The sequence below is a fragment of the Bactrocera neohumeralis genome, chromosome 3, assembly GCF_024586455.1.
Source record: "Bactrocera neohumeralis isolate Rockhampton chromosome 3, APGP_CSIRO_Bneo_wtdbg2-racon-allhic-juicebox.fasta_v2, whole genome shotgun sequence".
Classification (NCBI taxonomy): Eukaryota; Metazoa; Arthropoda; class Insecta; order Diptera; family Tephritidae; genus Bactrocera; species Bactrocera neohumeralis.
The window spans coordinates 36171843-36193934 of record NC_065920.1 but is presented as its reverse complement, the minus strand read 5'-3'; the positions used below and the strand labels follow the sequence as shown (position 1 = coordinate 36193934).

The 22092-nt window shown below is 38.0% G+C and overlaps 1 protein-coding gene across 12 annotated transcripts in view; it reads left to right on the top strand.

The window, feature by feature from the left end:
* LOC126753430 (FAST kinase domain-containing protein 1, mitochondrial) overlaps nucleotides 1-20237 on the top strand; it is a 29185-nt gene extending 8948 nt beyond the window's left edge. For 3 of the 12 annotated variants that reach the window (XM_050464868.1, XM_050464877.1, XM_050464878.1), the window contains 5 exons: nucleotides 1469-1619; nucleotides 1707-1830; nucleotides 17931-18040; nucleotides 19833-19915; nucleotides 19985-20237. In XM_050464868.1, the coding sequence (XP_050320825.1) occupies nucleotides 1469-1619; nucleotides 1707-1830; nucleotides 17931-18040; nucleotides 19833-19915; nucleotides 19985-20186 (670 nt within the window). In that variant the 3' untranslated portion in view covers nucleotides 20187-20237. Of the gene's footprint in view, nucleotides 1-1468; nucleotides 1620-1706; nucleotides 1831-17930; nucleotides 18041-18109; nucleotides 19916-19984 lie in introns of those variants that run through there. The other 9 variants (XR_007666137.1, XM_050464875.1, XM_050464873.1 and 6 more) reach the window with 9 other exon arrangements.
* Nucleotides 20238-22092: the final 1855 nt, after the last annotated feature.

Here is a 22092-nt window from a genome sequence, read left to right as displayed (position 1 = left end):
GCTGTTTCAGGGTCTATTGCGAATCTTGGTGAAAGTATTATCCACTATTTCAGGACTTATACTTTTGTTCCTTGTTCTACTTTTTCAGGAATCGTCGCTGTCCGCTGTTCCAGGGTCTGTTGTGAATCTTACTGAATTCGCTGATGTCCGTTTTTTCAGGATGTACTATTGATTCATTCTGGAAGTATTGTCCGCTATTACAGGACTTTTACTTATATCCATTGCCATTTGTTTCTGCACTTTTTTCAGGCATTTAGTGCTGGAAGTCCTACTTCCTGTGGAATTTTTTGCTTTATTCCTTTCGGAATAAAATCTCGCTTTTTGGATAACAAATAAATTTGTCATAAATTTTTGGGGGGTTGATGAGCCCCCTGTTAATTTTTACATGAAGTAAAAATGTGTCGAAAAAATATATTTTGAGCTGCACCGAAATGTGTACTCTTTATTTATACTATTAAGACTAACTTATTACATGTTTCTTACTTCTATTTATACTAACTAGTATGTTTACTTATTACTAGTTGATAGTTTGTTAAGATACAGATTATATTATTTGTTTAGGTTTGTTTACATACATATATATTCTTTGCTTAGACACACTTGCTTTGTTTTAAGATAAGGTTGTTGTGGTATTCAAACTCAATGTTGTTTTGATACTTGTTTGTTTAGGATTGTTTGTTGTAGTGATAGTGCATTTCAATTGCTCGAACTCAAGGTTGTTTCTGCATTCAGTTTACTGAAACAAAAGGTTGTTTTGATGTTCGTTACTATTATAAGGAATACATTCCTTAACTCGCTCATAAGCTCCCGGCATCTGTGCCGAAAGAAAAGCATAAGCGCAACGATCACAAGTTTGTTAATCAAAAATAACACAAGAAATATTATTGAAACAACCGTTTTAACATGAAATTTGATAGAGAAATGCTCCTGTTGCCACGTATTTTAATAATACTGTCAGAATAAAGGATTCTATTCGCGTTTCCCCATTTCTCATTCACTACTTATTTCATTCATTATGTTAACTGTTATCAACTAACAACTTTGAAAACCCTAATGTTTAAGTTCTTGTTCATAAATAGAGTTTCACTGTATTGTATAGTTTACAATAATATAATTCAATGAATACCTTAGTAAGAGCATCTCATGGCTTTCTCATTACATATGTATGAATATATCATCCCCTTTTTGCTTTTGATTCGTAAAAATTTAAATTTATGGCACATATGCTAAAATGTAACTCGTCATATCTTTCTAACTAGAAGGAATATCATTATAATACTCAATATCGAAAAAAATGGCATATACGATAATTTTGCAAAAGATGGATGATATTTGTATGTATATGCAAAGGTGATCCTTAATACGATAATAAAATTACTGCTGAAAAATGAAATAAGTTGGATCAGTGGTACATACATACATATTTACTTATGTTAATGTAACGATTTCGAATTTTAATGTTTTGTAGAGACTTCGAAAATATGAGTGGCTTGTCGATTGTGCAAGCATGTTTGGCGCTATGCTACTATAAATCGATGCCTGAAGATCTTATTGACAAAGTTTTTTGTGTTAAATTTATTCAAAGAATAGAAGAGGAGATTCACGTGTGTTACTCCAAGGTATTGTCTTTATATTTTTTTAATTAACATAAATTTATATAATTGTTCCTGAAATGTTTATTTTTAAAACTTTGTAAAATATTTCAGGCGACTTATCCCGAACGAGTACTTAACTTAATAATGCAGTTAAATCGGACAGTGTGCCTGGATTACCCGGAGGCGAATGTACCATGGTTTCAACAAAATTACTTAGAAGCTCAACTCAGTAAAAGTAAGTTCAGATTTTTTCAATAAATATCCTAATAGTTTCCATGCGCTTTATTGTTTATGAATCAAGAAGGATAATATAAGAAAACAAATTAAAATTTGATGCTCATTTAAGCCTGTTATTAATTTTACACTGGGACTGCTTTTAGTTAATACTATTTTCTTGCAAAATTATGTACATATGTACATGAGTCAAAATTTCTCAAGTGTACCAACATTTTTTTGACGGTCGAGCTTTTAACATTGAATAAACGTTTTTCAGTTCACAACAATAAATAAAAAATACAACTTGAACAATTTTCCAAAATTTCAATTATTTTTCAAGTTATTGTTATAAACTTTTTTTTGCATGAGTTTACAATTTATTTATTTTCTCAGGATGGATAACATCGATCTTGCTCATTTTTAAAACAGCTATCGTTAATGACTTTCTCTTCCTATTTCAATTTTTTATTGACAGGAAAAACGTTATTTAAAAAAGTTATAAACAATTGTTATAAACAAATTGAAATAATTTAAACTTCTCAATCGATTTACAATATCGCTTCAATTTAATATTGTTGTACATTTTATAACACGTTATTGACAAAAAGAAAAACATGAAAACTTGCAACGCAACCGAAGTTATATTGTTTTTGCTCCTGATGTGTAATGCCTGAAGCGCGTGTCACGAGCTTTGTAAGCGCAATGTTACGCTGAAAAATAATCTTTGGAAACGAGTTATAAGTCGGACACATGTTCTTGTTTATTGCTTATATTGAAATATACATAAAGTGTATATGATTATTTCAATAATATAATCCACATTATTTTTTATAAAGCCTTTTTTTGAAAACACTTGCAACCTCGCAGTCACTTTCTGACGATTCATCGAGTACGACAGTTGAATTTTCTTTTGTTACATTCGTTAATGCGCAGCTTTGTGGCAAATTCCCACTAGAAGCTCTGTTAATTTGTGTTTGACATGATCTGCACATGTACTGCCCTACAAAATTGGAAAATTTCGCATTCCAATTTAAACTCACTAAAGCAACATTCTTGATAACACACTTGTGGCCTTTCTTGCCGAGAGGATTGCAACGAGAATTCACTCTTGGCATGCTGAATCGTACACTCAGTCTCGTTATTACATGCAATTCACTGCCAGGGATTATAGCGAATAAATTTAATAGAACACGAGAAAACGTCGCTTATTGCTTCTCTATATGCAACTAAACAAATGACAAATCGTAAACACCGAGAAAAAACAGAGCACGCGTGAATCGCTTCGTGTCGAAACATGTCGCGGCGCCCTCGCAAACCCGCCATCGCGCGCGAAGCTTGTGACACGCGCTTCACGCATTACACATCAGGAGCAAAAACAATATAACTTCGGTTGCGTTGCAAGTTTTCATGTTTTTCTTTTTGTCAATAACGTGTTATAAAATGTACAACAATATTAAATTGAAGCAATATTGTAAATCGATTGAGAAGTTTAAATTATTTCAATTTGTTTATAACAATTGTTTATAACTTTTTTAAATAACGTTTTTCCTGTCAATAAAAAATTGAAATAGGAAGAGAAAGTCATTAACGATAGCTGTTTTAAAAATGAGCAAGATCGATGTTATCCATCTTGAGAAAATAAATAAATTGTAAGCTCATGCAAAAAAAAGTTTATAACAATAACTTGAAAAATAATTGAAATTTTGGAAAATTGTTCAAGTTGTATTTTTTATTTATTGTTGTGAACTGAAAAACGTTTATTCAACGTTAAAAGCTCGACCGTCAAAAAAATGTTGGTACACTTGAGAAATTTTGACTCACATATATAAATTTTTGTGTTGCAAATATTTTCTAGATACACACACTTTTGTGTTGTTGAAATTTTATTCCACTCTGAAATGAGTTGGGTTTTAAATGCTCACGATTCTTCATGTTTGATTTTTTCGATTAGCAGACTACTACTGCAGTAAGGACGATGGAGTCGTGTGTAGAAGTTCACGCAAGTGAGGAAAGTTCTCTGGTCGCCATTCACTTGGGAGTGGCCAGAAACGATTCTTTTACATATGACTCAAGGAACTCACGACTTCCGGTCTTTGACCAAGTATCCTCTGGGTAGCCTACGAACATCCGTTTGAAGGCGAGCTAAAGTGAGAAGGCGAAATATCCCCTACATACGGTTGTGCGCTGGGCTTGGGACCCGCCACGTAAAAAAACACCCTCAATGAATAGTAACAAACCAGCCTCGGATGAGAGACCCTCCTTTTGATGACGACCACGGCAAACGAAATAAGGACTACGATTTAAGGGCATGCACCTCGAATGTAAGGTCCCTTAATTGGGAAGGTGCCGCTGCCCAGCTGGTTGATGTCCTCGTGAAAGTAAAGGCTGACATCACCGCCGTCCAAGAAATGCGATGGACGGGACAAGGACAAAGACGAGTAGGTCCTTCACTCCGGTGAATGAACGTCTAGCCAATGCGCATCAAAGCGAGGTTCTTCAACATATCGCTGATTTGCGCCCACGCCCCGACGGAAGAGAAGGACGATGTGACCAAAGATGAGTTCTATGAGCGCTTGGAGCGCACTTATTAGAGCTGCCCCCGCCACGATCTTAAAATCGTGCTTGGCGACTTTAACGCCAGGGTGGGCAAAGAAGGTATCTTTGGCACTACGGTCGGTAAATTCAGCCTCCACCACGAAACATCCCCAAATGGGTTGAGGCTGATCGACTTCACCGGGGCCCGAAATATGGATATCTGTGGTACTAGATTCCAGCACAAGAAAATACATCAAGCTACCTGGCTGTCTCCGGATCGTAAAGCCACCAACCAGATCGATCATGTTGTGATAGACGGAAGACCCTCCAGTGTTTTAGATGTGCGTGCGCTCCGAGGTCCTAACATCGACTCGGACCACTATCTTGTTGCAGCTAAAATTCGCACCCGCTTCTGTGCAGCAAAAAACGCACGCCAACAAACACAAGGAAGGTTCAACGTCGAACGATTTTCTACTCGGCTTGCGCTCCTGCTCTCTGAGAGCACTCGTCAACAACTCGGTATAAGGGAACTGTGGGACGGCATTTCAAACTCCGTACGTACAGCTGCAACCGAAACCATTGGTTTTCGGAAAGTGCAAAAGAACAGCTGGTACGACGAGGAGTGCCATCTCGCAGCGGAGAGAAAACAGGCTGCCTACCTCGCGACATGACCACAACACGTGCGGGATGGGATAGATACCGAGAGTTGAAGAGGGAAGCGAGGCGCATTTGCAGACAGAAAAAGAAGAAAGCCGCAATGCGTGGGTACGAAGAGCTTGATAAGCTGGCCGACAGGGGTAATGCTCGAAAATTCTACGAAAAAATTCGGCGGCTTACAGAAGGTTTCAAGACCGGAGCATACTCTTCTAGCACCCTCAAAGGTGATCTAGTCACCGATGCCCAGAGCATACTTAGATTGTGGAGGAGAAGGAGAACCCGATTCCCCAATCGATGACGATGGAGCAGACGTTCCATTACCCGACCATGAAGAAGTTCGAATAGCAATTGCCCGCCTGAAGAACAACAAAGCGGCAGGGGCCGACGGATTTAACGGGGCCGAACTGATAAGGTGCATGCATCAGCTTCTTTGTAAAATATGGTCGGACGAAAGCATGCCCAACGATTGGAATTTAAGTGTGCTATGTCCGATCCATAAAAAAGGAGACCCCACAATCTGCGCCAACTACCGTGGGATTAGCCTCCTCCACATCGCAGATGAGGTTCTATCGAGCGTATTGTGTGAAAGATTAAAGCCCACCGTCAACAAACTGTTTGGACCTTTTCAGTGTGGCATTAGACCTGGAAAATCAACAACCGACCAGATATTCACCATGCGCCAAATCTTGAAAAAGACCCGTGAAAGAAGAATCGACACACACCACCTCTTCGTCGATTTCAAAGCTGCTTTCGACAGCACGAAAAGGAGCTGCCTTTATGCCGCGATGTCTGAATTTGGTATCCCCGCAAAATTAATACGGCTGTGTAAACTGATGTTGAGTAACACCAAAAGCTCCGTCAGAATCAGGAAGGACCTCTCTGAGCCGTTCGATACCAAACGAGGTTTCAGACAAGGCGACTCCCTATCGTGCGACTTCTTCAACTTGCTTCTGGAGAAAATAGTTCGAGCTGCAGAACTAAACAGAGAAGGTACCATCTTTTATAAGAGTGTACAGCTGCTGGCGTATGCCGATGATATTGATATAATCGGCCTCAACACCCGCGCCGTTAGTTCTGCTTCCTCCAGACTGGACAAGAAAGAGAAATGGGTCTGGCAGTGGGCAGTGGGCAAGACGAAATATCTCCTGTCATCAAACAAACAGTCGTCGCACTCGCGACTTGGCTCTCACGTCACTGTTGATAGTCATAACTTTGAAGTTGTAGATAATTTCGTCTATTTAGGAACCAGCATTAACACCACCAACAATGTCAGCCTGGAAATCCAACGCAGGATTGCTCTTGCCAACAGGTGCTACTTCGGACTGAGTAGGCAATTGAAAAGTGAAGTCCTCTCTCGACGAACAAAAGCTAAACACTATAAGTCGCTCATAATTCCCGTCCTGCTATATGGTGCAGAGGCTTGGACGATGTCAACAACTGATGAGTCGACGTTGCGAGTTTTCGAGAGAAAAGGTCTGCCAAAGATTTATGGTCCTTTGCGCGTTGGCCACGGCGAATATCGCATTCGATGGAACGATGAGCTGTACGAGATATACGACGACATTGACATAGTTCAGCGAATTAAAAAACAGCGGCTACGCTGGCTAGGTCATGTTGTCCGAATGGACGAAAAGACTCCTGCTCTGAAAGTATTCGACGCTGTACCCGCCAGGGGAAGCAGAGGAAGAGGAAGACCTCCACTCCGTTGGAAGGACCAGGTGAAGAAGGACCTAGCTACACTTGGAATATCCAATTGGCGCCATGTAGCGAAAAGAAGAAACGATTGGCGCGCTGTTGTTAACTCGGCTATAATCGCGTAAGCGGTGTCTACGCCAATTAAGAAGAAGTAGTAGTAACAGTTTTCAGGTTCTCGAACGTTTCTTGCCGAGATTCGCGCTGATTCAAGGTTTAGACTTTCATAATGAGTCATTTGAATATTTCCATTAATTCTTCTTCTTTCGTGATGTGCCAACGATGTGCTTACAACAAGATCGAGATTGCAAGGTGATTGCTTATTCAAATAATATAGAAGTCGTCCTAAATGACTTCTCCTAAGTACCGCGTGTATACGTGATTTCATGAAAAGAAAAGAGAGCGAAGAAACCGTAGTCCTTTCTCCTCTACGACAGTATAGTTAACCTGAGATCATCAAATGTGCGCTCTTGGCTAGTTACGGAACACCTCACTCATTACAAGTGTTTAAAATACCTAAGCATCTCCATACATGTATACACCAGTCTACCTGGGAAAAACAGGCGCACGCTAAGACAACACACCACATCTGAGAACACCACAACACTCAGCAAGAAGTCACCACACGACGACATCGTACAGCATCAACATAACAAAAAGGAATTGGATGATCGCTCACATTACATTCGTTTTTGATACCTTTCGTTCTGCACTACGCCGCGTGAACACCATTCGATTGGATATTCGTCCCACGATAACTAGAAACAACTTCGTGTCAATCCAGTTCCTGCGAGCATCATTTTATCTCAACCTAACAACAATTTGTCGCTGCGTGTATATGTCTATATGTACATATTTAAAATTTGATTGTATTTTAAATATACAAAAAATTAAAGTAATTTTGCAACAAATTACCCCTGCTGTAAACACACTGGTTGACAGATTGCGCTAATTCTTGGCATCATAATTAAGGACAATTGTACCAACCTAGGAAAAGAAATTTACCTGTCTTCCATATAAGCGGGCGATAAGAGGGGGAAATAAAGAATTCCCGATACTTCCTTGACAGGGTGTACATACATATAAAACAAACCAAAAGAGCGCAGTGGGCAAAAACAAAAAAAGTGGAGCGGCGCCCATAATATATGCATAGACATACATACATATACACAAAACAATTTCGTGCGAGAAAACAAAAAACACTGAGAGCGAAACCCGGCAGTAAAATATACATACATATATACCAACAAATTGATTGGGCGCGAAAGAAAACAGGACTTTGAAAAAAAAGAAAAAATGATTCGGCAAAATCAATTTATTTTATTCAAAATAGTCTCCTTCTGCTTCAATACAGCTTTTTGCACGGTCTAAAACCATGTCGAACGAGTGTTTCAGCTCGTTGGCCGGTATGACCGCCAGTATGCCGGTACAAGCCTTTTGAATGGCCTCTACGTCTGCATAACGCTTTCCTTTCACGGGCAAATGCATTTTTCCGAAAAAGAAGAAGACGCACGGTGCCGTATCAAGTGAATACGGGGAGTGGTTATTGTCACAATCTGTCCTTCGAATGTTGGATTCTGAGTAATTTTTGGTGGTCACTCAATTTGTGCGGAACAAACCGTGCCCACACCTTTCGTAAGCCCAAATGTTCAGTCAAAATGCGATAAATCGATGTTTTGGAGATGTTCAATTTCTTCCATTTATGTCCTCACGACCACTTTGAAAACGTTGAAACCACTCGTGCACTCTCCAATTGAAACGTTTTGGTAAAAGTTTAACCAATTATAAAACAAAATTTAATGTCGGCTCTTTGTTCGAAGTTCATTTTCGTATCGATAGCACAAACATCTTAATTGGCGTAGACACCTTTTACGCGATTATAGCCGAGTTAACAACAGCGCGCCAGTCGTTTCTTCTTTTCGTCCTGGTCCTTCTCCACCTGGTTCTTCCAACTGAGTGGAGGTCTTCCTCTTCTTCTGCTTCCCCCGGCGGGTACAGCGTCGAATACTTTCAGAGCTGGAGTGTTTTCGTCCATTCAGACAACATGACCTAGCCAGCGTAGCCGCTGTCTTTTAATTCGCTGAACTATGTCAATGTCGTCGTATATCTCGTACAGCTCATCGTTCCATCGAATGCGGTATTCGCCGTGGCCAACGCGCAAAGGACCATAAATCTTTCGCAGAACTTTTCTCTCGAAAACTCGCAACATCGACTCATCACTTGTTGTCATCGTCCAGGCCTCTGCACCTTACAGCAGGACGGGAATTATGAGTGACTTATAGAGTTTGGTTTTTGTTCATAGAGAGAGGACTTTGCTTCTCAATTGCCTACTAGCCCGAAGTAGCACCTGTTGATAGAACTAAGATTGCTAAATAAAGAAAGAGGAATTATATCGAAATAGAGAAATTCAGCAAATTGCTCATATTTGCTTATTATCATATGGCAGCGCTCCATTTCCTCATAATTGTTAGCACATAAATGATGCTCAATACGAGTGTAAAACGTGATTTTTTAAATATAGATTTTTTGCTTATAAAACCTGCAAAAGTGTAAATTATGAATTTGTTTAAATGTTTACAGTTTAATTAAATGACTTTGAAGTGAAAAGTGGGTTAAATATAGTAAAATAGCTTGTTGAAATGTTCGAATTTTGTGAGTTTTTGAACTTTAAAGTCGAATATCTCATAAACTAAGCGTTTGCGGTACCTATTACCTTACATATTTTTTAATCAGGAGGACTTAAATATATCTATTATACATATTAGAAGGCGGTTCTAATAGATACTATGTAAAAGTGCATATTTACATAAGAGAAAATACCTTTTTTCAATCCCGTTTTCAATTAGATGGAATCATGTGTAGAAGTTCACGCAAGTGAGGAAAGTTCTCTGATCGCCATTCACTTGGGAGTGGCCAGAAACGATTCTTTTACACATGGCCCGAACAGCTCACTACTTCCGGTCTTTGACCAAGTATCCTCTGGGTAGCCTAAGAACATCCGTTCGAAGGCGAGCTAATGTGAGAAGGCGAACCATCCCCTGCATAGGGTTGTGCGCTGGGTTTGGGACCCACCACGTAAAAAACCCCCCCAATGAAAAAGAAAACACAGCCTCGGATGAGAGACCCTCCTTTTGATGACGACCATGGCAAACGAAATAAGGACTACGATTTGAGGGCATGCACCTGGAATGTCCGGACCCTTAATTGGGAAGGTGCCGCTGCCCAGCTGGTTGATGTCCTCGCAAAAATAAAGGCTGACATCACCGCCGTCCAAGAAATGCGATGGACGGGACAAGGACAGAGACGAGTAGGTCCTTGTGACATTTACCACAGTGGCCATATAAAGGAGCGCAAGGTGTGGGATTCGTGGTGGGAGAGAGATTCCGTCGCCGAGTACTATCATTCACTCCGGTGAATGAACGTCTAGCCACAATCCGCATCAAAGCGAGGTTCTTCAACATATCGCTGATTTGCGCCCACGCCTCGACGGAAGAGAAGGACGATGCGACCAAAGATGCCTTCTATGAGCGCGCTTATGAGAGCTGCCCCCGCCACGATGTCAAAATCGTGTTTGGCGACTTTAACGCCAGGGTGGGCAAAGAAGGTATATTTGGCACTACGGTCGGTAAATTCAGCCTCCACGACGAAACATCCCCAAATGGGTTGAGGCTGATTGACTTCGACGGGGCCCGAATTATGGTTATCTGTAGTACTAGATTCCAGCATAAGAAGATTCATCAAGCTACCTGGCTGTCTCCGGATCGAAAAACTACCAACCAGATCGATCATGCTGTGATAGACGGAGACATGTCTCCAGTGTTTTAGATGTGCGTGCGCTCCGAGGTCCTAACATCGACTCGGACCACTATCTCGTTGCAGCCAAGATTCGCACCCGCCTCTGTGTAGCAAAAAACGCACGCCAACAAACACAAGAAAGGTTCGACGTCGAGAAGCTGCAATCACAACAGACAGCCGAACGATTTTCTACTCGGCTTGCACTCCTGCTCTCTGAGAGGACTCGTCAACAACTCGGTATAAGGGAACTGTGGGACGGCATTTCAAATTCCTTACCTGCAGCTGCAACCGAAACCATTGGTTTTCGGAAAGTGCAAAAGAACAGCTGGTACGGCGAGGAGTGCCGGGTCGCAGCGGAGAGAAAACAGGCTGCCTAACTCGCAACGTTACGATCGACCACTACACAAGCGGGATGGGATAGATACCGAGAGTTGAAGAGGGAAGCGAGACGCATTTGCATACAGAAGAAGAAAGAGGCCGAAATGCGTGAGTACGAAGAGCTTGATAAGCTGGCCGACAGGGGTAATGCTCGAAAATTCTACGAAAAAATTCGGCGGCTTACAGAAGGTTTCAAGACCGGAGCACACTCTTGTAGAACCCCCAAAGGTGATCTAGTCACTGATGCCCAGAGCATAGTTAAATTATGGAGGGAACACTTCTCCAGCCTGCTGAATGGCAGTGAACGCACAACACCAGGAGAAAGAGAACACGATTCCCCAATCGATGACAATGAAGCAGACGTTACATTACCCGACCATGAAGAAGTTCGAATAGCAATTGTCCGCGCCAAGAACAACAAAGCGGCAGGGGCTATTCAAACACGGCGGCGAAGAACTGATAAGGAGCATGCATCAGCTTCTTTGTAAAATATAGTCGGACGAAAGCATGCCCAACGATTGGAATTTAAGTGTGCTATGCCCGATCCATAAAAAAGGAGACCCCACAATCTGCGCCAACTAGAGTGGGGTTAGCCTCCTCAACATCGCATATAAGGTTCTATCGAGCGTATTGTGTGAAAGGTTAAAGCCCACCGTCAACAAACTGATAGGACCTTATCAGTGTGGCTTCAGACCTGGAAAATTAACAACCGACCAGATATTCACCATGCGCCAAATCTTGGAAAAGACCCGTGAAAGGAGAATCGACACACACCACCTCTTCGTGGTGTCTGAATTTGGTATCCCCGCAAAACTAATACGCCTGTGTAAACTGACGTTGAGCAACACGACAAGCTCCGTCAGGATCGGGAAGGACCTCTCCGAGCTGTTCGATACCAAACGAGGTTTCAGACAAGGCGACTCCCTATCGTGCGACTTCTTCAACTTGCTTCTGGAGAAAATATTTCGAGCTGCAGAACTAAACAGAGAAGGTACCATCTTCTATAAGAGTGTACAGCTGCTGGCGTATGCCGACGATATTGATATCATCGGCCTCAACACCCGCGCCATGGTTCTGCTTTCTCCAGGCTGGACAAGGAAGCACAGAAAATGGGTCTGGCAGTGAACGAGGGCAAAACGAAATATCTCCTGTCATCAAACAAACAGTCGTCGCACTCGCGACTTGGCTCTCACGTCACTGTTGACAGTCATAACTTTGAAGTTGTAGATAATTTCGTCTATTTAGGAACCAGCATTAACACCACCAACGCAGGATTGCTCTTGCCAACAGGTGCTACTTCGGACTGAGTAGGAAATTGAAAAGTGAAGTCCTCTCTCGACGAAGAAAAGCTAAACTCTATAAGTCGCTCATAATTCCCGTCCTGCTATATGGTGCGATGAGTCGACGTTACGAGTTTTCGAGAGAAAAATTCTGCGAAAGATTTATGGTCCTTTGCGCATTGCCCGCGGCGAATATCGCATTCGATGGAACGATGAGCGGTACGAGATATACGACGACATTGACATAGTTCAGCGAATTAAAAGACAGCGGCTACGCTGGCTAGGTCATGTTGTCCGGATGGACGAAAACACTCCAGCTCTGAATGTTTCGACGCAGTACCCGCCGGGGGAAGCAGAGGAAGAGGAAGACCTCCACTCCGTTGGAAGAACCAAGTGAAGAAGGACCTGGCTTCGCTTGGAATATCCAATTGGCGCCACGTAGCGAAAAGAAGAAACGACTGTCGCGCTGTTGTTAACTCGGCTATAATCGCGTAAGCGGTGACTACGCCAATTAAGAAGAAGTTTTAAATTTTCTGTCTTTTCGGAAAAATATAATAACATTCACATAGATACATATATGTTAATCAAAAAAAAAGTACAACAAAATATACATAATTCGTAAGAACTATACAAAATGCGTATGTATTAACACATTTGTATATACACATATTCCAAGTCCATATTGGCAATTATTCGGCAATACTCTTGTTCTTCGGCAAACAAAAACAAGCAAGATTGCGTACCAAAAGCGAATTGATCTCACTAACGAACTCTCGATTGCTTAAGATCATGAGCAGAATCATAAAATCACACAAACAATTTAAGCATACTAATGGAAAAAGCACATATCTCTTCAACCAGGTCTCAATTGCACGAAACACAAGTACATCTTACTAATATAAATGCGAATGTAAGTTTGTTTGTTACGCTTTCACGCAAAAACGACTCAACCGATCATCATGAAACTTTGTACATATACTCCTGAAGGTATTAGAAGTAAAATAGGGTACTTTATATTAAAAAAAAGAAAATATTCAGAAAGATAAAAAAAGTGTTTGTCAAAAAATCGTCAAATTTAGCTACTTCAACGCCATCTAGCATTACATTAATACCGTCCCACTGTGTTACCGGCGGTGACGACAATATCTAATTCAATTGAATATATGTATGTACATAGTTTCAAATGTTTGTAATTTTTTTAAATTTATTATTATTTTCTTCTGTCGTTACATGCAGTATAAAACATTCAAATTTTTGAGGTAATCAGTAATTTTTGTTGCCAGCAGTCACTTTATTATTATAAATCTTACTCAAAGTCAGGACTTTACGCAGAAATGTTGTTAAAAATTGGTGATGGTTGTTTAGATGTTGACGTTGAAGGCTATATATTAATGTCAAGAGAATTTTGTAATTTAGTAGAAAGTGATGTGGATACTTTCTACTAAATTACAAAATTCTCCTGACAGTAATATATAGCCATTGCTAATGTTTTTCCGGAATTGCAACAAAATTTGTGTAGTGATCAGTGGTTGTGTGCAAGAGCAATATTAGCACCAAAAAATGAAATTGTTAATAGGATCAACACTGACATTTTAAACGAGGTTCAAGGAGAAATGAAGGAATATTTTTCAATGGATGCAATTATAGATACGGAACTAAGTACTTCATATCCTGTGGAGTTTTTAAATTCACTTGAATTATTGGGTGTACCGTCACAACTTCAATTGAAACTAAATGTACCAGTAATGCTTATGCGAAATCTATATGCTCCTCGGCTATTTAATGGAACAAAGCTTCGGATAACAAAATTGGGACAGAACATACTTGGTGCTACTCTTCTAACAGGTGTCGGTAAGGGAAATAGTGTTATTATACCTCGGATACCAATTATTCCCACTGACCTTCCATTCCAATTTAAAAGGGTTCAGTTTCCCGTCAAGCTTAGCTTTGCTGTTACTATAAACAAGGCACAAGGACAAACATTACAGCTAGCAGGAGTGCATTTAGGAAACCCATGCTTCTCTCATGGTCAACTTTATGTAGCCTGTTCACGTGTATCTAATGCCCAGAATTTACACATATTTGCACCCGACGGGAAAACTTATAACATTGTCTACAAAAATATCCTAGATTAATACTTCGTGTTTTATTTTTTTTTAAATTGTTAGAATTCAGAATTATTTATTTTTGTTACGGTGAAATATATTTTAACATTTGTGTTGCATTTCAATACTCATATTTTAAGGTGTTGAAACTTCATTGTCTGTAGTAATTTTTAAAAATTGTTGATCTCAGCCAAGCAATAAAATTTTGTTACCCTTTATCTCTCATACTTATTTAATGGCTCCACTGCGGGCGAAGCCGCGGGTAAAAAGCTAGTACGTATATACATACAAGTCCATGTATTAAGGTGTACCTAAATACTAACATAAGGACGTAAAAAGTGTTAATAAATTAAAAGTACGGATTTAATAAAAATAAATAATCTACATAATAAATAAGAAAACTAAACAAATTTTCAAACTTAAAACTAAAATAAAATAAATATATGTAAGTTTAAATATTATTATTTGCAAAACAGAAACGGTAATAATAACACTGTATAACATACCCGTTTTTTAGCAACCTAAATCAAAATTCAAAATATATTTACCTAAAAGCGTATTCGGTTTCAAGCAATATCCTATTACCTTATACAAATCAGTCACACTGAGATAAAAAAAAATTTATAATTTTTACAGATATTGTATTTTAAAATAAAACCAAATTGGTTAAAACGACAAAAATCAAAATGCACCTGCAGGAGCTACATGCCTAAAACAGGTTGCTACATTTTTTTCAGAAAGTGACAGTTTAACATGATGCACTATATTTGCCTCTTCACCGATTCACGAAAACTCGGAATCGTTATTAGAAATAAAAACCAAAATGTTACAAATTTTTGGACTCGCCTCCAAGCGGCTCATGACGCCATAGTAGATTCTGACAATTCAGATCAACCTAAAAATTTTAAATCCTCAACTAATGCAATGTACGAAAACTGCTTAGACCAGTACGAAGAAACAAAAGCTATGATCTCCGATCAATTAAAGCTAATAAAAGCAATTGCACCTACTCCACATCCGAGAGTAGAGCTATCACAAGAAGACAGTCAAACGGCAAGTTCAGGCATCCACCTCGAGGTGCCCGTATGTGACACAGAAACATTTTATGGAGGTTATGAAGAATGGCCGTCCTTCCGAGACATGTTTACAGCCATTTACATCAACCATCCAGAACTAACAAAAGCACAAAAATTGTATCATCTCCGATACAAGACTAAAGGTCAAGCAGGCGTAATATCGGGTGATTTTTTAAGAGCTTGATAACTTTTTTTTAAAAAAAAACGCATAAAATTTGCAAAATCTCATCGGTTCTTTATTTGAAACGTTAGATTGGTTCATGACATTTACTTTTTGAAGATAATTTCATTTAAATGTTGACTCATGTGGTTTCAACAAGATGGCGCTACAGGCCACACAGCTCGCGATTCTATGGCCATTTTGAGGGAAAACTGCGGAGAACAATTCATCTCAAGAAATGGACCCGTAAGTTGGCCACCAAGATCATGCGATTTAACGCCTTTAGACTATTTTTTTTCAATATGTGGGGCTAAAGTCTAAAGTCTACAGAAATAAGCCAGCAACTATTCCAGCTTTGGAAGACAACATTTCCGAAGAAATTCGGGCTATTCCGGCCCAAAGTTGCCCAAAATTGGACTTTCCGAATGGACCACCTAAGACGCAGCCGCGGTCAACATTTAAATGAAATTGTCTTCAAAAAGTAAATGTCATGAACCAATCTAACGTTTCAAATAAAGAACCGATGAGATTTTGCAAATTTTATGCGTTTTTTTTTAAAAAAAAGTTATCAAGCTCTTAAAAAATCACCCGATAGTAAAACAGTTCGCTCTTAATGACGACAATTTCAATATGGCTTGGGAAGCTCTAAAAGCTAGATATGAAAATGAAAGAATACTGATTGATAAACAAGTAACAACACTAATGAACTTGCCAAAAATTAAGAAAGAAACAAGTGTAGAATTCATCAAACTAGAATCCACTGTCTCAAATTGTTTGTCGGTTCTATCGGCACAAAATATTCCCACAAACTCTCATCATGAAAAAAGTGCCCCACTCCTTATACAAAAATAACCACGGGTTTCATTGCAAAAGCAAATCCCGAAACACAAAATTCGAAAAATTGCAAAGAGACACCATGTTGCTCAAAGGCACAAAAATCTCAACCGCTGCACAGCGAAACACAAAGCGGACTAGTTACAGAACTAGTTACCACCATTTCAACCCAAATTGAGTATAATACAAACAAATACCTTAATACACAATTAAGGAAATTTCAAAAGTAAAGCAAACTTCCCCCATAACTACGCGATCAAATAATGGTCAGTACGTCGTACAACTACCTTTAGAGCCACAATTATCTAACACCCCACACATTGGCAAAAAACAAATCCAGAATCCAGTCTGACAATTCCAATAATAAAAATTCAAATATATGTTACTTTTCGACCCCCCAGAATGGCCTTCACCACTTATGACTCTTGACGAAAGATTTATGGGACGAACAAATGAAACCGAGCTGAAATTTCGCAGATACAAATACCGCGTTGGGTTTCGCAAGATCCCTCTCATTGAACAGCATAAGAGCATAATATACAAGTCGTGAAGTCATTAAATTCGTATAAAGGGTATTTCAATATGACTCGTTCATACATAATGAGGTTACTTATACGTAATACAAGGCAACACATTTTCCTAGGGGGGCCAGGATGTTTAAATAACCTAAGCATCTCCATACATGTGTACACCACTCGACCTGGGGAAAACAGGCGCACCCTAGGACAACACACCACATCTAAGAACACCACCACACTCAGCAAGCGGTCATCACAAGACGGCATCGTACATCATCAACATAACAAAAAGGAATTGAATGATCGCTTATATTATATTCATTTTAGATACTTTCCGTTCTGCACTACGCCGCATGAACACCATTCGATTAGATTTTCTTCCCGCGATAACTAGACACAACTTCGCGCCAACCCAGTTCCTGCGAGCAGCATCTTATCTCAACCCAACAACAATTTGTCGCTGCGTAATTGAACACAACACCGTTCGGAATCCATATGTATATCTATATGTACATATTTAAATATTGATTGCATTTCAAATATACAAAAAATTAAAGTAATTGTACACCAAATTACCCGCGCATTTTTATTTGCAATCTTAATCGCGGGTGTAAGTTAACTTTGAACACCATGAAATTGAGGGGTTTAAACAACATCTTCGGTTCTGATCAGCCATAGAGCCAAACCTTGCCTAATGCTGAAATTAATTGCAATCAGCTCATGCCTTTCTTTTGATCCAATAATTAATAATAAAGTTTATACCATTTATATTGGTCATTATGTTCGAAAATAAATATCTTATTAAATATGAATGGTATCCCGTCTCGGTCTCAATTTTATTTTAACGTCACACTAAGGTGCCCTATAGGAGAGTTTTTTAGTAAGCAAGTGGCACATACCATTGCTTTTACAATAAAATGATGATACGGAACGCTATATACATATGTAGGGGTTTTTTTCCGAGCAGATTGAGAATAAAGCGTTCCGTATCATCATAAAGATATACATTTTATATAATATATATGTATTTACATTTTATTTAATTTTATTTGTGAAATGACTAATATATATATATATTTTTTTTTTTAGAACATAAAACTCGAAGCAAATTTGGCGACGATGTCAAAAATCTCCTAAATGCAGTTTTAAGCGACGATAATTTCTTCAGTTGTAATCACATTACACCTTATGGATATCAAGTTAATACCTTTTTGATTGTATATCATTCAAATCCACACAGATCTATAGTTGAAATTCTTATTTTTCAGCCAGCTTTAAATTGCTCTTAGAAATGCCATTGAGCTGTGTACTTATTCAAGTACAATTCGTATGGAGTATCCTATAAGAATTCCAATCCATTACAGAGCAAATTAAGATTTCACATCGAGTTCACTCAATTTTGCTATTTCGCATGATCAAAATCTTCGCAAGCTTCTTGATTGCCCAATTTTAACCTTATGGAAGGCATACACGCAACAATTAGTTGGTTGATTGAGTTGGGCTAGAAATTGCCCTTGTCGCTACATACGACACAACTTTTAATACAATTTTTGAGGCCAACTTCATTTTGAATATTCACTTCGTTGCTTAAACATGAGTTCGGAAGTTGTTGCTTTATTTATTATATATGACGCGCTCTCTTTGACAGCCGAAATAAAATGGCGAAATCGTTTGAAATCGCACGACCAACCCAAACACGATCCAACTAACACAACCAACTTGACAAAAGATCAAAAAATTTTGATTTTCATCCAATCAGTTGGTACAACTCATACAACTGCCCCATATACTTAACAATCAGTTGTACAATTCGATGAAATTGGTACAATAATTGGTGCGTGTATGCCTTCCATTATAGAGCCCAATAAAGTTATTTTTGGGCTTTTTGTCTCCAAATTTTTAATTATATGTACCCCCAAAGGTTCTCCATTGGATTCAAATCAAGACTGGCCACTTTTTAAGTGCGATATTGCGTTCTTATTGAAGGCATATACGCACCAATTATTGTACCAATTTCATCGAATTGTACAACTGATTGTTAAGTATATGGGGCAGTTGTATGAGTTGTACCAACTGATTGGATGAAAATCAAAATTTTTTGATCTTTTGTCAAGTTGGTTGTGTTAGTTGGATCGTGTTTGGGTTGGTCGTGCGATTTCAAACGATTTCGCCATTTTATTTCGGCTGTCGAAGAGAGCGCGTCATATATGTATAATAAGTAAAGCAACAACTTCCGAACTCATATTTAAGCAACGAAGTGAATATTCAAATTGAAGTTGGCCTCAAAATTGTATTAAAAGTTATGTCGTATGTAGCGACAAGGGCAATTTCTAGCCCAACTCAATCAACCAACTAATTATTGTGTGTATGCCTTCCATTAAAACCATTTTATAAACACGAATGCTAAAGTTATCTATCCCTATGGCGTCTTTATCATATCACCAAAAATTTATGGAAACTAGTTGTTTTACAAAAACAAGCAAGTGTTGCAGACCAAGACAACTTTATAGGACTGTATAGAGGCTCAAGTTGGGCATTCAAGAAGCTTCGGAAGATTTTGATCATACGAAACAGCAAAATTTAGTGAACTTGATGTGAAATCGTATTTTTGAAGTTATTGTTTAAAATGGAGAATCAATTATTTATTATGACATAGAATTTCTTTTAAGTAATCCATTGATAAAAGTGAGAGAAGGAAGCAGAATTAAAATTAAGATTAAATGGAATATGTGGCAGTGCAGATTACGACAAACGATTAACAAAGGTTGACATTGATTTTTGTATCAATGTATGTATGTATTATGATAAACCCTAATAAAACTACAAACATGCTATACATATATCTTAAGCGTCTAGGCAGGTATTCACTACACAAGCAGATCATCACAAATGTAGACGCATATGATTGAAAGACATTTTTTTTTATTTAATTCCAAACGTACAATGGTCTTTCTCAATTCGAACATATATTTTTTTCGTTTTGTCTTGCAGATTGATTTTGTAATACACTTCGATAAAAATCGTGAGCCTATTCCAGCTCCAGCAGAAACAACAATATTAGATCGCATAACAAAGTAAGTTTTTATTTTATTTTATTGCTTATGCATTGAATCGTACAATTAGTGAAATTATATTTAAATTAGGTTTGCAATACTGTTGCTGCGGTTAGATTCTTTTTGTGAAAACGATCTGACAGCATTGCGTGGACCTGAACACCTTAAAACAAAACATTTAGAAATGATGGGCTACAAAGTGATTCATATTAACGAGCACGATTGGAACACAAGATACATGAATTCTCCTGAAATCAAAACAAAATATCTTAAATACCTCCTGCAGATATAAATAAAAAGTTATATAGTGTGTATATATCTAATAAAATTGATGAATTAATAATTTTTAATGTTCATGTTATTTGTAAAATAAATTCTTATTTGATTTTAACAATTTACCATAAATTAAAATATTGAAAAGATGCGCATGGCGCGAACAAGATTGCGATAATAAGGTTAATCTAATATATGGGAAGAGTAATACTTCAAAAAAATAATAATTTTGAGAAAAAAGGGTATATAGTGAAGCAATTTTATATATAGTACATATGTGGTTATTTTATAACTCTCCGGTAAAGAATCGCTTATGACGTTAGTAGTTTTTGTTATTATATTTTGTTCTGCAGTGTAAAGCACACATTACATTATAAGTGAAACTTTTTATAGATAGTAGTCATTCAACTCAAATTTTTCGGAAAATTATTCGATTTAGGTCATTAAAATCGTGGCTTTAATCTTCATTTAATACGGGAGATGATGATAGTTCACAAGATATGCAGCAATAAAATTTTATTAGACTGTGGGTATTAAACTATAGAATACAAAAATAGATACAATCATTCAGATGAAATGCACATGATAAAATCCAATAACAATATATATTTACAATGTTGAATTATTTTGAACTTCAATTATTCTATTATTAACCCTTCTGTTATATTAATAAAAATTTGCACATGTGATGTCAAGGCCGCGGAACGACATAGCCGGAGTTTTCTAAGGGTATCCTATAAAAACCTTATGATTTTATTTTTTTGTTCTAATATATCTCAATTTTACTGGCTACAAATTAAGTTTGAATATAACATTTCATAGTTGTATTGCTTATAATTTTATTTTGTTCTTAACATTTCTTAGATTTTTTCAATATAAATGAATGCACAGGGTGCTCACAGAATTGTTTTTCTCTTTTTTAGAGCAACATCCGCCGAAGTACTTGTCTATTTTGCTTCTGCCCAGACATTCCTGACAATACCAGCCGACAACTGTTTTTTAGGTACGCGTTTTTTACGAGTTATTTCACCCTAAACAAGGTATAGGCCAAGTTTTTCGAGAAAATCTTGCGCTTATATGTTTTTGACGCATTCCAATTAGAGTGAATTTCTGTCCATAAAACCTAGGCATTTAGCGCATAATCGAGAAGACAGCTAAAGGCCAACGATTAGTTTGTCTCTTGCATGTATACGTTTCTACTAATTGGTCAATAGTGTCTACTTCAGATTTTGTAGAATTATAAAAATCTTTTATTTCCGGCAACTTTTTGGGATGGTTTTCAATAAGATTTTTGTTATGATGAAGAGTGCTCAATTCACTAACCATTTTACAAGTATAATTTATAGGAATGTATTGAACAATGATGATATCCATCCAAAAAGATTTAGTAGTGGTAATTGTCTTATTATTTCTCATAGTGCCCATCAATGTCATATTATTATTCAATAAAAGTAATGCCAAATCTCGAGTTGTAAAAAAGTTATCTGTTTGTTATATTCCGTCATTCATACCCACTTACTAGATTCAACCCTACCCGTTTGTGTTGGTTTCGTTCCGGTTCTTTTCCCAAACATATTTCAAAATGTAGGCAAAATCATGTTCGCATATCCGCAGCTACCCATACCTTTACCCGTATTTATTTGGCTTGCTTGGCATGTAAGCTAAGCATGGGTATCGGCCTCTAAAAGAAATTAAACGCTCGTCTACGGTTACGTTTTCATAGGGAACAAACAGTAGTGGTACGTTAGCTACCCTTTTCTCTTAAAATCCCGAATTGGAGCAAGGTTATCATATAATCTCGCTCTGCGATTATCTCTGTTAACGAACCTCAGCACACAAGTTCCTTCCAAAAACCTTGTAAGTGACATTACAACCCAAAATATTAGTCGACCGATAAACGCCTGTTTCTAAATTATATGTATTTT